At 52.0% G+C, this 18,370-nt stretch overlaps 1 protein-coding gene across 1 annotated transcript; it reads right to left on the bottom strand.

Annotated features, from left to right (window-relative positions):
• Positions 1–3,041: 3,041 nt before the first annotated feature.
• On the bottom strand, positions 3,042–8,723 carry LOC129699215 (uncharacterized). The gene is made up of 2 exons (XM_055638832.1): positions 8,192–8,723; positions 3,042–3,863 (listed from the first exon to the last, which is right to left on the bottom strand). Exons 1-2 carry the CDS (start codon positions 8,658–8,660, stop codon positions 3,349–3,351), a joined length of 984 nt encoding a protein of 327 aa, XP_055494807.1. The 5' UTR covers positions 8,661–8,723; the 3' UTR covers positions 3,042–3,348.
• Between the last annotated feature and the right edge of the window lie 9,647 nt (positions 8,724–18,370).

Below are 18,370 nucleotides of genomic sequence, written 5' to 3'. Positions count from 1 at the left end.
AGATATGCCTGCTTCCCCCCCCCCTGCTCCTGCCCACCTCACCCAACCCAGAATCGGATTTAAATCTAAATTTGTGTTGTGCCATACTATCCTTGTAAGAATTCGGTGAATATCCAGACATGTCTTGAAAAATTGATCTGGTTTTTTTCTGCCAAGCCAAGCCTAATATTTTCCAAATGTAGTGCCTCGGACATATTTGTAATCCACATCTTCACAGTAGGGGCTGTTGTGTGTTTCCAAAATGTAACTGTAAGTATTAGTGTTTTTGCCGTTATCAGGCCATAGTTAAGGAGACGTCTTTGAAATAATGTTAGCTCAGAACAAGCTTCTGACGTACCTGGCAGTGTGTTCCACTGTGATGGCTGATCCACTCTTACCATTTACAGTGCTGAATTCACCACTCTCCCCCTCTCACACGTATCCTGTTTGTCTTGATGTTATTTTCCAGTTTACTCAAGGTTCTCCTGACGTATTGTTCCCCACGACCAACCTCCTCCCTCCGCCAAGTCAGTGCCTCTTAAACCAAGTTACTCCAGCTTCATAACAAGAAGATTTCAGTATAGGAGTCATTGGGGGGGGGTGCACTAGGTGGAACCGCACCCCCCCCCCCCCCCCCCCTTTTTTCCCCAGAGTAAGAAAAAATCCCCAGAATTTTATTTTTAAATCGCCCGCAATTCTGGCTCCGGCCGCTGGGGGAGAAACTAATGCGCCCATCCGCGCATGCGCAGTTGGGGAAGCGAGCGACGCAAAATGGCGCCGCCTATCCGCGCGTGCGCAGTGGGTCCGGGCCGGGATCAGACCGTCAGTTGGCCTTCACCCATTGAGCGTCTACTCCAGGTAAGTGGTGGAGGGGGTGCGGTGTCCGCCCGCCCGCCCGGACCAGCGTTTCCATCCGCGGCGTCGGTGCCTCGCCATTGACCGTCGCCGGGCGGGAGCGGCTGTGACCTCAACAACAAACGCCGCTGCGGCGGGGCACAAATCATCTTCCGCCGCGCCACCCCTCTCCCCTCCCCTCCCCCATCTCTACCCCTCCCCTCTCCTCTCCCCCCTCCCCTCCCCCCTCCAACCCTCCCCCCTCCCCCCTCCCTCTTTCCCCCCCCCCCTCTCCACCCCCCCCCCCCCCCCCCCCCCCCCCCTACCCCCTCCCCCCCCCTCCCTCCTCCCCCCCCCCCCCCCCCCTCCTTCCCCCCCCCCCCCTCCCCCCCCCCTTCCCCCCCCCCCCTCTCTCCCCCCCCCCCCTCCCTCCCCTCCCCCTCCTCTACCTCTCCCTCCCCTCTCTCCCCCCTCCCCTCTCCCTCCCCTCCCCTCTCCCCTCCCTCCTCTCTCTCTCCCCCCCCCCTCCCCTCCTCCCCTCCCCTCTCCCCCTCCCCCTCCCCCCCTCTCTCTCCTCTCTCCCCCCCCCCCCCCCCTCCTCCCCCCCTCCCCCCTCCCCTCCTCCTCCCCCCCCTCCCCTCCCCCTCCCCTAGGAGTAAAGAGGTTCTTCTGCAGTTGTATAGGGCTCTGGTGAGACCACATCTGGTGTATTGTGTACAGTTTTGGTCTCCTAATTTGAGGAAGGTCATCCTTGTGATTGAGGCAGTGCAGCGTAAGTTCACGAGGTTGATCCCTGGGATGGCGGGACTGTCATATGAGGAAAGATTGAAAAGACTAGGCTTGTATTCACTGGAGTTTAGAAGGATGAGGGGAGATCTTATAGAAAAATATAAAATTATAAAAGGACTGGACAAGCTAGATGCAGGAAAAATGTTCCCAATGTTGGGCGAGTCCAGAACCAGGGGCACCGTCTTAGAATAAAGGGGAGGTCTTTTAAGACTGAGGTGAGAAAAAACGTTTTCACCCAGAGAGTTGTGAATTTATGGAATTCCCTGCCACAGAGGGCAGTGGAGGCCAAATCACTGGATGGATTTAAGAGAGTTAGATAGAGCTCTAGGGGGCAGTGGAGTCAAGGGATATGGGGAGAAGGCAGGCATGGGTTATTGATAGGAGATGATCAGCCGTGATCACAATGGCTCGAAGGGCCGAATGGCCTCCTCCTGCACCTATTTTCTATGTTTCTATAAGCTGTGCCCCCCATTACAAAGAGGAGCCTAAGCCGGAATGTGTTCTGTACAGGAATACCCAGGTGAGGGTGCAAATATCAAATACCAAAGGCCATAGGTTTGAGGTGAGAGGGGCAAAGTTTAAAGGAGAAGTGATTTTACACAGAGGGTGGTGAGTTCCTGGAGTGGTGCTGGAGGCAGACACCATCGTTTCTGCAGCCTTCAGATGGCCACATGTACATGTATATGCAGGGAAAGGAGAGGTATGGATTGTGAGCAGATGGATAAGAGTTTGTCTTGGCATCATGTTTAGTTTAGTTTAGAGATACAGCGCGGAAACAGGCCTTTTCGGCCCACCGAGTCCACACTGACCAGCGAGCCCCGCACATTAACACTATCCTACACGCACACACACTAGGGACAATATTTTACAAATACACCCAAGCCAATTAACCTATAAACCTGCACGTCTTGGGAGGAAAACGAAGATCTTGGAAAAAACCCACGCGGTCACGGGGAGAACATACAACTTCCGTGCAGGCAGCACCCGTAGTTGGGATCGAACCCGGGTCTCCGGCGCTGTGAGGCCGATAGTTACTCTACCGTTGCACCACTGTTGGGCACAGACATTGTGGGCCGAAGAGCCTGGTCCAGTTGGTGTATCCTGATGGTGCCTGCACCAGGACAATGTCTCCTGCACCCAGGTGGTGGTAAGTATACTGAGACTCTTGTCCACAGACCATGCTTCACATACACGAACGGTGCCTCAATACCCAATCCAGCTTGGCTCCAACATGTGAATCGGAAGATGGATCTGAGGAGAGGTCTGATGATGAATCATTTATCTGACTCTCTCTCTCAACCCCTCCCCCCCCCACACACGACCCACAAACTCTCCACCGTTCTGTTTAATCTCAGACTCCAGCAGCCACAGTGTTTGTCATTTCCTTTAATAGTTCCAGCGTACACCATGTCACAGCAACAGGGGGGGGGGGGGGGGGGGGGGGGGGGGCAGGGTGCCAGGGCACTGTGGTGGCATCTTCTGAGGGTGGGCATGAGGGGAACGGTGTCTCCCCACAGATATGCCAGGTGGTGGGCAGTGGGTGGCGGGGCATTATCGATCACGCAGTCTGCTATCATCTTGTGAATCATAGGCGCAAGGTTGGAGGGGTGACCTTTCCTTGGGGTCAATGACCCCTGCCCTCCCTGACCCTGGGCTCGGTGATGTGGATGGGTGGGGTGGGTCATGGGGTCAAGGGTCAGGACCCCCATCACTCTCTGACTCTGGAGCCGGTGGTGAGGGGGTCAGTCATGGGTCATGCACCCCCGCCCCCCCACCACTCTCTGAGCCTCCAGTGCTCGGCCCATTGCCGTCCAGCAGAGTGAGTTTACTGAGCACTCGGGGATCTGCCAGGAGCTGGAGGCTGAAGCTGTGTCCGTGCAGGTGGGAGAGGAGGGAGATGAGCCGGCCATGGATCAGCTCGTACTCGGCGCATGCATCCTGCCCACAGCGGGTGGTCAGCACGTCCAGCTGGGCTTTGAGTTTGCTGAGATGGGCCACCTCAATGTGTACCTTCATCCTGGAGCTGATTAGCTGCTCCAGTGCATGGTGCACCATCTGCACCTTCCTCTGCCTCTCCCGCAACTCATTGTCCACCTCCAGCCTGCGGTGTTGCAGCTCCTGCAGCTTCTTCCGGCACAGGTCCAGCTCCAGAGATGCCTGATCAAGCTTCACCTTCACCTCCGCCTTGTCCTTCACTGCCTCCTCAATCAATGCCTCACAACGAGACATTTCTCTACAGGATCCCAAAACCAGAGGGATTCCTGGTGACAGAGGAAGGGAGGTTAGTACATAGAACAGGCGCTTCAGCCCACAATGTCCGTACCATCTGCCTACAGAGAATCTGTATCCCTCCATTCCCTGCTTATCCATGCGCCTATCCACAGTCCCTTAAACACGATCATCACTGACTCCTGTGGTACTCACTGCAGCCACTCACCAGACTCTGTATGGCAACGTTTGATGTTATTTTCCAGTTTACTCAATGTTCTCCTGAAGTATTTTTCCCTGTATCCAACCTCAGCCAAGTCATTGCCTCTTAAACCAAGCTGTTAAACCTATTAAACGTTAAACTTTCCCCCTCTCTCCTAAAGGATAGGATTTACTCAGCATGGTTTTGGACTAATGCCCCTGTCCCACTTAGGAAACCTGAACGGAAACCTCTGGAGACTTTGCGCCCCACCCAAGGTTTCCGTGCGGTTCCCAGAGGTTTTTGTCCGTCTCCCTACCTGCTTCCACTACCTGGAACCTCCGGCAACCACCTGCAACCTCCGGGAACCGCACGGAAACCTTGGGTGGGGCGCAAAGTCTCCAGAGGTTTCCATTCAGGTTTCCTAAGTGGGACAGGGGTTACTAACTTGATCCAGTTTTCTGAGGAGATGACGAAGGTGATGAATGAGGCTCGTTTGGCGTAGTTTAGAGAAGTAGCACGGAAACAGGCCCTTCGGCCCGCCGAGTCCGCGCCGACCAGCGATCCCCGCACATTCACACTATCCCACACACAGTGGGGACAATTTACACGTATACCATGTATACAAAGCCCAAGCCAATTGTGGGAGGAAACCAAAGATCTGGCAGAAAACCCACGTGGTCACGGGGAGAACGTACAAACCCCGTACAGAGAGCACCCGTAGTCGGGATCGAACCTACGTCTCTGGCGCTGCAAGCACTGTAGGGCAGCAACTCTACCGCTGCGCCACAGTGCCGCCGAAGGTAAGATGGTGGATGTTGTCAACATGGATTTTAATTAAGGCATTTGATAAAGAACTGATCGGTTGGCTGACCCACATGGCATTCACGGTGACTTTGTCGTATGGATTCAGAACTGGGTTACTGATAGAAGACAGAACTGCAGATGCTGGTTAATACACAAAAGGATGCAAAGTGCTGGAGTAACTCGGTGGGTCAGGCAGTATCCATGAAGAACATGGATAGGTGACATTTTGGCTCGAGGCTCTTCTTCATTCAGACCTTTATGGAGATGTGATCATTATCCCCAAAATGCTCTTCCAGTGAATCACCAGACACCGGGCCAGCCTCATTTCCCAACTCAAGGTCCAGTTTGTTTCCTTCTCGGGTTGGACTATCCACGTACTGTTTCAAGAAACCCGCATGGATACGTCTCACAATTTCTGCCCCGTCTACGCGTCTAGCTCTAAGCAGGTCCCAGTCAATGTTGGGGAAGTTTCAAGTCACCCACTAACACAACCCTGTTGCCCTGGCAACTTCCAGTAATCTGTCTCCATCGCTCCATCTACCGCTTGCTATTGGGGCCTCTAGTGCAATCCCTTAGAGCGCTCGCACCGTTCTTATATCACGTTTTTTGAAGAAGGGTCTCGGCCTGAAACATCATGAAGAAGGGTCTTGACCCGAAAAGTCACCCATTCCTTCCCTCCCGAGATGCTACCTGTCCCGCTGAGTTACTCCAGCACTTTGTGTCTATCTTCGGTATAAACCAGCATCTGCAGTTCATTCCTACTCCTACTCTCTGACCCACTACCCTAGTTCCCACCCTCTGTCTATCTAGTTTAAACCCTTCCAAGTAGCAATAGTGAACCTGCCTGCTAGGATACTGCTTCCCCTCCAGTTCAGGTGCAACCTCATGCAGGTCATCTCTGACCCAGCAGAGATGCCAACAGTCTGCAAATCTGAACCCCCTGTGTCCTGCACAAACTCCTGAGCCTTGCATTCATCTGTCCTATCTTCCTTATTTCTATCCTCACCACCACTTAGTACCGGGAGTACTCCAGAGCTTCCTTCCCTCGGGAACCTGCTTTTTAATCTGCCCAGCTCTCCATGTTCATTTTGCCGCTCCTTGGCCCGTTTCCTGCTCATGGCGTTGGTGGCATCGTACACAACAACCCCCAGCTGCTCCCCTTCCCCTAGAGGATGCCATGCAGCCGCTCCGAGACTTCCTAGACCCTGGCACCAGGGAGGCAGCATCACCATCCTACAATCTCCACTGCTCTGCTGCTGATGCATAATCTTCTGTCCACACCGATAACTAACGAGTCCAACAGCACCATCACTCTGCCTGCCTTCATGTGCAGTCAGTGTGGAAGCTGTACATGACTGCTCAAACCCCTCACCTCCCTCCCCTCATACACAACCACACACACACACACACCCTCACACACCCCCAGACCTGATACCCCTCACACCCACCCCAAACCCACCCACTCACACACACACACACACACACACACACTCACCCCCAGACCTGATACCCCTCACACCCACCCCACACCCACCCACTCACACACACACACCCACACACACCCTCACACACACACACACCCTCACACACCCACACACCCACCCACACACACACACACACACACACACACACTCACACACACACACACACACACACACACACACGCACTCACACACACACACACACACACACACACACCCACACACACACACACCCACACACACACACACCCACACACTCACCGCCCACCCTCCACACACACACACACGCCATACATCCACACAGACACACACACCACACCCTCACACACACACCCACACATACTCTTTTTTACATCCACCCCAAACCCACCCACTCACACACACACACACACCACACACACACACCCACACACTCACCCACACACCTGATACTCCTCACACACACACACACACACACCCACACACACACACACACACACACACACACACACACACACACACACCCACACACACACACACACACACACACACACACACACACCCACACACTCTCACACACACCCTCACAGCCACCCCACATACCCGTCACCCCGCTCACTACCGTCAACCCCTCACTCCCGTGGACCCCCTCTCCCAAAGAACCTACATCCCCCCTCCCCCAAACACATTACCCCATACCTTATTAGTGAGAGACCCATTTCCCCTCGTCTCTCAGTCCTTTCCCACACTCCCTCTCTCGGTTCTTTCTATCAATCCATCTCGGTTCTTCCCCTCACTCTGTCCCTCCATTCCCTCCCTTTCACTATTCCCTCTCTCTCTCCTTCCCTCTCTCTCTCTCCTTCCCTCTCTCTCCCCAACTCTCCCTGCCCCCTCTTGGTTTGCCCTCCTTTCTGTTCTCCTACTTTCCTGGGTTCTCTCCTTTCTCTTCTGCCACCTTCTTCTCACTCCCTCCCTCAGTTCTCCTCCTCGTTCCTTCCCTTGCTTCTCTCCTCTCTCTGTCTCCGTTCTCTACCCCTCTCTCTCCCTTGCACCAATCTCTCTGTTTGCTCCCTCTCTCCATCCTCTCCCTCTCTCCATCCTCTCCTCTCCCTCTCTCTGTCCTCTCCTCTCCCTCTCTCCAGCTCTCTCTGTTCTGTCCGTCTCCCCGCACTCACTGGTCCCCCCCCACAGTTTGCTGACTTCTCCCACCTGCCCAGCACTGCAGAGCTCAGGCAATTTTCCAAGCATTCCCAGCTTGGGAGCCCTGCTGTTTTTCAAGGGAATGCCACTCCTCACCGTCCCGATTGGTTGGAGATTTGTCAGAGGATAGGGATATAGACACAAAAAGCTGGAGTAACTCAGCGGGACAGGCAGCTTCTCTGGAGAGAAGGAATGGGTGATGTTTCGGGTCGAGACCCTTCTTCAGAGATGCTGCCCGTCCCGCTGAGTTACTCCAGCATGTTGTGCCTATCTCCGGTTTAAACCACCATCTGCAGTTCCTTCTTACTTCTCTGCAGCGTAATCAGATCTATATAACTCACGTAGTTGAGAGTTGAGACAAGAGGTGCCCCGAGTGAAAGACTCGTGGTTGTGTACGAGATTGCAAGTGTATGATCAAGAGTTTAACCGAGTTCCCACGGGTATGACAAGTTTGCCGTTTACTTGTCATTTCTGCGATGTTCCAAGTTCGTCTCCAGAGTTACTCTTGAGCCAATCCTGATTGAAGGTTTGTTTGATTTTTTGCAAGTCGACAAGTTACACGAGTACTTGCCGTTAGCGCCACGATGCACTACGTTGCGTCCACGAATGCCGTACGCTAATCGTACGTTATTACCACGAGGTTTAACTCTGGTTACCTCTTGTGTCAACTCGCAACGTGAGAATGGCCAACAGTTTAGTACGATTGCCAGCTTACCCACGAAGGGCAGGATGCCCAGCCCGATGCCCAGGTTACGCGATGTCTCCTTCTCTGCCCTGCGGGCATTCTCCGTATCCTGGGTGTGCTGAGCATGTCGCATCTCCAGCTGCCATCTCTCCACATCATCTCTGACCACCTCTCTCCTGCTCTCCTCACTCACCATCTGCTTGTCCAGCTGTAGAAGCTGCTGCTTCACGTTCCCCATCTCTTGCTCACAGCTCCTCTTCTCCTTGACTGCGTCCTCCACCTCCTTGTCCAGGTCTTCCAGCACCGCCCCAGCCTGTGTTGCAGCCTCACTGACGTGTGAGTGAGCTTCCCTCACTGCCGTTCCCAGCGCGGTCTCCTCGCTGGGACACAGTTGTTGCTGGCTGCCGCGGCTGGAGATGTCGTTCAGGCTCAGTGCTGAGGTGAGCATCTTCAGGTAATGAGGCAGCACAGTACGCTTGAATCTCAGCTCGTGTTCCATCGCCCACCGCTCACCAAGACTGTTGTCAACCAACGTGCTGGCTGCACCCGTCCGTCCCCTCTCTTGCTCTCTCCCAGTGACGACAGCTCACAGGATGTGGTGGGTTGGGAGGGGCACCAGCAGGTGTGGGGACCTCCTTCCCCACACCCATCAGGCAACCTCAAACAAACCATGAACTAACTATAACGACCTATTTGCACTATCTGTTTAATTAAAAAATATATTTAGTGTGTATATATGTGTGGTCTATGGTATACGGACACACTGATCTGACCTGTATTTATGACTACAATATCCTGTCGGGCTGCAGCAAGCAAGAATTTCATTGTCCTATCTGGGACACTTGTCTTGAGGAGGGGGCATCCTGGGGACATGCCCTCCACTCTCCTCACTCCTGCCACTCTCCTCAGTGCCAGCCTTGCCCACTGCCCCCATGGGGCAGGTCCCACAGACTCGCTGACCCTTCAAGCCCACAATGGCAGAGAGGTCCCAGGAAGGTGTTGCAGTCGGAGTTAACCTTCCCACCATATATATACAAGTCTCAGACACTCACACCACTCAGCCCAGCACCCCACCGCCCGGCCACAGTCCCACTGCCCCCTCTCACCTTGCAGCTGTCTGTGGCCCCACCATCTCCAGCGATGAGGAGAGGGCGATGGGAGGAGAGAAGGTGAGGACGTTCGGGGAGGGGAGGAAAGAGCAGAGGATGGAGGGGGAATTAGGGGAGAGGTGAGGGGAGGGGAAAGAGAGCGGAGAAGAGGTGCAGAGGTGGAGGGAGAAGTGAAGGGAGGGGAAGAAGAGGAGAGAATGTCAGGGGAGGGGAGAGGAGGTGAGGGAAGGGGAGAGGAGGGAAGGTGAGGGGAGGGAAGGTGAGGGAAGGGAAGGGGAGGGAGGGAAGGGGAGGGGAGGGGAGGTGAGGGGAGGGGAGCGGAGGTGAGGTGGGGAAGATGAGGGGAGGTGAGGGAAGGTGAGGGGAGGAGATGAGGGACATTGACCATGCCTGATGTATGTCCCACTAGCAGAGCAGAGGACAGCAGGGTGAACAAGGTGTCTCGGTTCTTCCAACATGGTGGATGGCAGGACAGTCCGGCATGTTCCCATCCTTCTCTTCCCGAGAAACGTGCTGCTTCCCAGCGTCGCGTCGACATCCAGCTCTGTCCTGTCATCCCCGCCACATCTGAGGCAGAAGGTTTCCGTAACCCAACCGCACACTGCCTCAAGGGATCTCCCTCTCTTTTGTGTCCCTGGGAAGTCAAAATGCCAGCGGCATCTGGATAGGCAAGGCACTCAGATGAGGACACACCTAATGCAGGTAAATGGGACCAGTGTATATGGAAGAGTGGGTGATAAAGGGAGTGATGGGCTGAAGGGCCAGGACTGTGCTGCCCCACTCTGTCCCTGTTGCCACACAGATATCTACACAAAACTAATGGACTCTGGCTTTGATCAGTGCTGCAAGTTTAGCCAACGCTATGACTACTCCTCCAATGTGTTTGTATGGGATGGGACCCAGCTGTGGGGTGCCCCGTGGTGACTTGGTGTCCCTGTAATGAGGCTACATATATCTATCTCTTCACCACAACATCCGTTCCCAGCTGTAGTCATATGTTCCAGGATGAACAATGTTTACTACGGAGACTCCGGAGACTGCAGGTGCTGGAATGTGGAGTAAAGATGCAGGCTGTCTTGGGTTGCAGCAGGAACGTGAGCAACTGAGAAAGTGTGCAAAGGCATGGCAGATAGAATTTAACATGGACAAGCGTAAGATGATGTTAAACCCAGGGCCCAGGACTTAAGTCCTGGAGAGTGTTGAAGAACAGAGAGACAGAGGGGTAGGTACATAGTTCCAGGCGGACGGGGGTGAGGAGGGCGTTTGGTCGCTTGCCTTCATTGGTCATAGAAACAGAAACAGAAAATAGGTGCAGGAGGAGGCCATTCGGCCCTTCGAGCCAGCACCGCCATTCATTGTGATCATGGCTGATCATCCCCTATCAATAACCCGTGCCTGCCTTCTCCCCATATCCCTTGACTCCACTAGCCCCTAGAGCTCTATCTAACTCTCTTAAATCCATCCAGTGACTTGGCCTCCACTGCCCTCTGTGGCAGGGAATTCCATAAATTCACAACTCTCTGGGTGAAAAAGGTTTTTCTCACCTCAGTTTTAAATGACCTCCCCTTTATTCTAAGCCAGTGGCCCCTGGTTATGGACTCACCCAACATTGGGAACATTTTTCCTGCATCTGGCTTGTCCAGTCCTTTTATAATTTTATATGTTTCTATAAGATTCCTCCTCAGCCTTCTAAACTCCAGTGAATACAAGCCTAGTCTTTTCAATATTTCCTCATATGACAGTCCCACCATCCCAGGGATCAATCTTGTGAACCTACGCTGCACTGCCTCAATCACAAGGATGTCCTTCCTCAAATTAGGAGACCAAAACTGTACACAATACACCAGATGTGGTCTCACCAGAGCCCTATACAACTGCAGAAGAACCTCTTTACTCCTATACTGAAATCCTCTTATGAAGGCCAACATTCCATTAGCTTTCTTCACTGCCTGCTGTACCTGCACGTCAACTTTCAGTGACAGGTGTACAAGGACGCCCAGGTCTCGCTGTACCTCCCCTTACCTAACCTAACCCCATTGAGATAATAATCTGCCCCCTTGTTTTTGCCGCCAAAGTGGATAACCTCACATTTATCTATATTATACTGCATCTGCCACACTTTTGCCCACTCACTTAACCTGTCCAAGTCACCCTGCAACCTCCTAACATCCTCTTCACAGTTCACACTGCCATCCAGCTTTGTGTCATCCACAAACTTGCCTCTCCCTCTTCCAAATCATTAATATATATGGTAAACAGTTGCGGCCCCAACACCGAGCCTTGCGGCACTCCACTCGCCACTGCCTGCCAGGTTGAAGGGTGAGCATATGGAGCCATATAAAATAGTAAGATTAAACGAGAACTTACCAGTTTGAAGTTTGATCTGTATTTTATGAGGAGTTACGATGAGGGATTACGTGAAGACCCCGTCCAGCACGCATGCGCGGCATACTTCAAAGCAGCGGTGTGGAATCACAGGAACAACACAATAATTGAATAAACATAGTAAAGACAAGGAGAACTAAGTTACCAGTTGAGCTCTATAATTGAGGGTGGGAGCGGAGGGCACATAATCCCTCATCATAACTCCTCATAAAATACAGATCAAACTTCAAACTGGTAAGTTCTCATTTAATCTTACTATTTTACTTCGGAGTCACGTGAGTGACTACGTGAAGATTTTAAAGCTCTGTGATTTCAAACCGTGTAACAGTTCATACTTCACTCGCTGCCGAAGTCATTTGAGGGAGGAAGTATGTTATCGTAATCAACCATGAATCTGTTTGTAAAACAATAATGGTATTATTAACAATAACAAGACCAAAATGCTCCCCCTGGCTTAAATTATATATTTTTTGCATATTCTAATACTTTTTCTGCAAACGATACAGGTTCTGCCAGCGGCTTGTTATAAATGTTTGGAACGTATACTCCCTAGACCACCCCGCTGTAGCCAGGATGTGGTCCATAGGCACATCCATCCTCTTAGTCACTGATGTGGATGCTGCCCTGGTGTAGTAAGATTTATACACATTATAGCAACTCCCAGTACCTGCTTGAGCCACTTGAGATAGTTTGGCTCGTCCCCCGACCATGAGGTTTCTTGTGGCTGACCCATAATGCTTTTTCTCTCCCTCGAGGATTTCTTATTGTGTCGATGTAGTTCAATAAGTGGGTCATGACACATAACCGTGGTTCAGGTGGGTATGCCTGGAATTCCATGACTGGACCTGATGTTCCTGGTCTACTCTGTTTGACCAGCCCCTGAATGGTAAATGTAACACGGTCTAGTGGTATAACCATATTGTCCAATCGTAGTAGATGGAGGAACTGGACTCTTTGTGCTGAGACAAGGCCATCAGTATGATCGTCTTCAGGGTAGGCTGTTCCAGGGTGAGGGACCTGGTTGGTGACCATCCCTTAAGGTACGTCAGGTCCACACTGACATCCCAGATTTGGTTGTACCTAGGTCTGGGGGATTAGAGTTGAATATGCCTCTCCTGAATTTGATCACCAGCAGGTGGTACCCTATGGCCTGTTGTCCTGGTGCCTGAGTTAAGTAGGCTGACAGAGCACTTCTGGCTGTATTGATGGCGCAGTAGCTGAGTGCTTCATTGTGGTGAAGACCTGCCAGGAGCTCCAGTACAGGTTTTGTTGTAGTTGAATATGTAGTTCCTGTATTTGAACAGTATCATCCCACTTGTTGATGTTCGCCAAGTATGTTCCCTAGTGGATATGTGGTGGGATGCTGTCATCATGTCGATAGTGCTGTTTGACAATCCAGGCCCAGCAGTGGTCTTCCCAATTCTGCAACCCAGGCCCAGCAGTGGTCTTTTCAAATCTGCAACCCAGTAGTTTAATTTATCGTGGCATGGGTGGCTTATGCCTGAAACTGGGTGAGTTGATAAGTTAAGTAGCTGGTAATGCTGCTACCAATTCCCAATTACTCTTGCCACTTTGTTGAATGGTTGGTTGATTGCTACCATTAATTGTTACAGGTTGTACCATACGCTGACTCTCCTTATGGCAATGTTATAGATGAGTGGGTAGAGTTAATTGAATACCAGATAGTCCATAGTTGTGGACGGTGTCAACGTAGATGTATCTGGATTGTATGACAGAGCCCAGGCTAAATAGGTTTTAGTAGCTAATGCTGCTGATTAGCTATTTCCATGGATTTGTCTGTCATTAATATCATAAGAGACATGCCATGACGATATGTTCCTTAACAGTGTCAGGGCTGCATTGAATATCTGGAAACAGTTTTGGCTCGTATTAGCCATTGTCAATAATTTATACTGCCATAGTTACCCCATCCAGGTAAATTGAGGTATCTCCGAAAATCTTTATGAATGAGTACTAAATAGTATGCATCTTTTAAGTTAATGTCTACCATAAAGTATCCTAGGAAATCCATGGTTAGCAGTTACAAGTTTCCATAAGTGTATAACCTGGTGAAAATACTCAAGTGGTTAAGTCAATGATGGTGCGACATTCACCATCTTTGGGTTTTTTGGTACCAAAGGTTCATATTAGGCTTCTTTATGACCCCACTGTATATCTTCTCCAGTTAGCTAGTCCCTCATGTTATTTTTTAGTGAGAGGGTAGACCCCTTTGGGGTGCATGCTGAACTGGTGGTAGGTTTCTTAATTCAATTTTTAACCTTGAATGCTTTTGGTATATAACTACCAAGTGTGATAGATATTCATGCTTCCAACCCAGGTGTGACCCCCCCCCCCCCCCCCTGTTAGTACAAACCCTTCACCTTTTATGTGATGGTAGGAACAATACTTATCTGTCTTCACTGTTGTTTAGTGGTGTGTTCATTTCTTCGGTTTCTGGTTCCTTGTCTGTAGAGATGGTGTTGTTGGGGGTGGCGCATTTTCCATGGACCCTGGGCTGAAAAGGCTTACGGGGGTTGGCATGCGGGCCCCGAGCTTTCACCAGTACCATTAAGTAGACGCTTACTGGTGGACGCGTGGAGGTACTGCTGTCTGGTTTTGTGTGGTGCTCATTCCAGGCCTCTTGATGCCGAATATCTTGGACACTTCGTCCAGTTTCTTAGGCTTGGTTTAGTAACTTTGCCAGATAGCAGGATCTGTGGTTGTGAGGTCGGCGTTCTCGCAGTCCTGTGAATTTTTTAGGTTGAGGGCAGGTTTTAGAAGTTGCGGAGCATACTGTGAACAGTAGGGTCAGGTGTTTTGCCATACTACCCTGCCCCTCTGGAATGAGCATGCAAAAATGATAGCCGACCACAGGGGTATCAAATGCAATTTGAGATATTTTGGTTTTTAAAATGCCATGCTCAATGTATCCCCCAATAATGGTGGGCACTTTGAGTAAATGCAATTTTGGGGAGGCGTGATGAAATCCAACACCTCATGACTATCTGTCTTGGAGAGGTTTTTTTTAGAAGAACAGGTAGTAAGCTGGCCGTCAGTTTAGACTGTAAAGCCATCTCGCTAGTGGTGTAGCCACGTAGCGGACTCACACCCAGGAGCTCTTCCTGATCCTGTACCTCAAGCATACTCCTGATGTTGTTCAGCCACTGTTGTCACTGATCCTGGGGGTGGGATGGTGACAGAGGAGGGACTGTGTGATGTGGCTGAAATGCCCACCTCACAGGGAGGGGTGAGTGAGGCGGCTGAGAGTAGTAACCTTCCAGACTCGGGCTCGGACATTGAGTGCGAGCAGGAGGGGTACGCGGAGTCCATCCACAGTGAGTTAACGGATTGCTCCACCCGCGGCCCCGTGTCTCGACTTGTCGAAGTCTGAGAACTTCGGAAGTTCTTAAAGGACACTAGAGGGAGTAGGAACAAGGTAGATTTGGCTGTCAACCGCTGGCCGGATCTGAGTGCGCCCATGCAGTCCATTCATGCCATCCTTCAGAAGAAGGGGAATGCGGCGGGGCTAATAAGAAATGAGAGGCGCCAGTTCCAAGAGCTTTTTAAGACCCTAAAGAGAGGGCAGAAGGTTAGGGGCGGCTCCAATCCTTCACCGGGGGCGGGTAAAAGATCTAGTGTACTTTCAAAATGAAGCTCACTATAGCCAGCCTGAATATCAATGGGGGCAGGGGGTCTCTCCGTAGGTTTCACCTTCTCTCAGTGCTCAGGGACGGGAGGTATGCGGTGAGCTTCCTGCAGGAAACACACACTGTGGCTAGTGATGAACCCACCTGGCTCCTGGAGTGGGAAGGGGGGGTCTACATGAGTCATCTCAGCTCCAATTCGAGTGGAGTGGCCTTCCTGTTGGCCCCGTCTTTCCAGCCAGAGATCCTCAAAGTGCAGGACATTGTACCAGGCCGTTTGCTGTATCTGGCCGTGCGCTTGGATGGCGTGCCATTACACTTCATTAATGTGTACGCCCCCAAGATCGGCGTAATGCAGACGCGCTAAACATTGGAAGTGACCACGTTGTTGAATACTATCGACCGTGGGGAGTGTGTTTTCCTTGGGGGAGATTTTAATTGTACCCTCGAGGCAAGAGATCGCACTAGCATTCAGCGTGCAGTAAAGACTTTAAGGGAGATGGTGGACTCTTTTGAGCTGGTAGATGCTTGGTGGAATTTCCATCCCGACTCTAACGCCTTCTCGTACAGGTTTGAGGGTGGTGGTTCCCGTATTGATCATTTATACGTGTCCAAGGCCTATGTCTCCTGTGTTTCGGCGGCCTCCATGCAGCCGGAACCATGCTCGGACCATTGCCTGCTGCGAGTGGATTTTATCCCGATGCGCACACGGGCTGGGTCCGCGTACTGGCATTTTAATAGCCAGCTGTTGGAGGATTGCCGATTCCGGGATTCATTCAGGCAGTTCTGGGCGAGGTGGAGGGAGAGGCAGGGGCGTTTCCTTTCCCTAAGACAGTGGTGGGACGTGGGGAAGGCCTATGTCCGTTTGTTTTGCCAGGACTATGCGAGAGGGTTGACTAAGGGGCGAGACTCCGAGATCGGACGGCTTGATAGAGAGTTGCTCGACTCGGAGGCACGTCTGGATCGGACTGGTGGGGCTTCGTGTGAGTGGGAGGAGTACCAGGAGAAGAAGGGAGCACTGAGGGACTTGCAGCTTAGGAGGTCCCGGGGTGCGTATGTGAGGTCGCGAGTCCAGATGTTGCACGATCTGGACCGCGCCTCCCCCCTTTTCTTTTCTCTGGAAAAGGGGCGAGGAGCCCGCAGGCAGCTTGTTGAGTTGCTTGCGGATGATGGCTCCTCTGTCACAGATCCAGAGAGCATTGGTGCCTCGGTTGGGTCTTTCTACAAGACTCTGTTCTCGGCAGGCACATCGAGTGGGGAGGCGCAAGAGGTCCTGTGGGAGGGCTAACCTGCTGTGTGCAATGATGTGGCTGAACACCTGGATGATCCCCTAACTCTGGAGGAGAAGACTGGTGCCCTGCACCAGCTCAAGGGGGGCAAGTCTCCAGGGCTGGATGGGCTGACTGTGGAGTACCTTAGAGCCTGGAGTGGGAGTGTCATGCTCCCTTGGCGAGCTTGCCCCTGCTCCCGAGGCAAGTCTCGCTGGAGTGTTTGGTTCCATGTCCTTACTCTAGGCTTGGAGAACAGACACTTCCTTGCTCTCGGGTGGTAGTTTGATGTGCCGGTTCCATCTTCCGTGTCTGTCTCCAGCCCGAGGTTTGGTTCTGACTTTGCTGCTAGAGGCTGCCTGCCGTTTTCGGGCGGCATTTCTGCGGTTCTCGGGCCGGGAGTCTCTTTGTCGGGCGAATGCAGGGATTACTGGCCGTCTTTTTGAATTTCCCTCCAGTCCGCTGCTGTTGGTCAGACAGCTCTTAGCGGACTGGGCAGAGGCTCAGTACCCTGACTGTGGACCGCAGCGTGTGCGGTCCCGGTGCCGTCTCTCCCCCCTCCACTGACGGAACGCTCCTTCCCTGGAGTCGAACGGGGGCCGCTTCCCTCTGTGCTGCTTTGCTGTCTCCAGTTTCCCCTGGAGCAACAAAGAGGAGCAAAGTTTGTAAACTCGAACCTGTGTGTAACTACTTACCTAACGGTCCGTTCTTTCAGGCTTGTAGCGGGAGCGCCCGTACTCCCGTTTGTCGCTGTTGCAGATGCGTGAATGCTCATGTCGCGCATGCGTGCTGGACGGGTTCTTCACGTAGTCACTCGCGTGACTGCGAAGTATAATTACAAAGACGCTGAGATCGTCACAGAGGAGTCTAAAACTAGAGGGCATAGGTTTAAGGTGAGAGGAAAAAGTTTGAAAGGAGATCTTAGGGGCAACTTATTCACAAAGGGTGTTGTGTACATAAAAACTGCTGCCCGAGGAAGTGGCAGTCACCCAGCACAGGAATAGGCCCTTGAGTCCAATGTCCATGCTGACCAAGATGCCCCATCTAAACTAGTTCCATTTGTTTGTGCCCGGCCCATATCCCTCTAACCTTTTCCATGTACCTGGCCAAATGACATTCAAATGTTATAATGCCTGCCTGAACTGCCTCCTCTGGCAGCCCATTCCATACACCCAGCACCCTCTGTGTGAAAGAGGTGGTCCTCAGCTTCCTTTTACATCTTTCCATTCTCACCTTAAAACCTTCATGTGGTTCTTGATACCCATACTCTGGGTAAAAAGACTGTGCCCTCACGATATACATCTCCTCATGATCTCACACGGCTCTATAAGATCACCCCCTCAGCATGTGTCGGATAGAACTGCAGATGCCGTTTCAAATCGAAGGTAGACACAAAATGCTGTAGTAACTCAGTGGGACAGGCAGCATCTCTGGAGAGAAGGAATGGGTGACATTTTGGGTCGAGACCTTTCTTCCGACTGATATCAAGGGAGAGGGCGGGACAGAGATAGAATGTAGTAGGAGATAGTGAGACTGGTGGGAGAACTGGGATGGGGGCAGATGGAGAGAGAAGGTTAACAAGGGCTATTTGAAGTTAGAGAAGTCAATGTTCACACCGCTGGGGTGTGAGCTGCCCAAGCGAAATATGAGGTGCTGTTCCTCCAATTTGTGCTGGGTCTCACTCTGACAATGGAGGAGGCCCAGGACAGAGAGGTCAGATTGGGAATGGGAGGGGGAGTTGAAGTGCTGAGCAACCATGAGATCAGGTAGGTTTAGGCGGACTGAGCGTATGTGTTCAGTGAA

This window comes from Leucoraja erinacea, chromosome 8 (genome assembly GCF_028641065.1).
Source record: "Leucoraja erinacea ecotype New England chromosome 8, Leri_hhj_1, whole genome shotgun sequence".
NCBI classification, from domain to species: Eukaryota; Metazoa; Chordata; class Chondrichthyes; order Rajiformes; family Rajidae; genus Leucoraja; species Leucoraja erinaceus.
Note: the sequence above shows the minus strand (reverse complement) of the source record. Positions and strands in the feature narration are given on the sequence as shown.

Coding starts and splice junctions, on each gene's coding strand:
- LOC129699215 (XM_055638832.1), bottom strand. CDS start 8,660: ATGGAACACGAGCTGAGATTCAAGCGTACTGTGCTGCCTCATTACCTG. Junction 3,864..8,191: donor GGGCATCCTGCCCTTCGTGG/GTAAGCTGGCAA, acceptor CTCTGTCACCAG/GAATCCCTCTGGTTTTGGGA.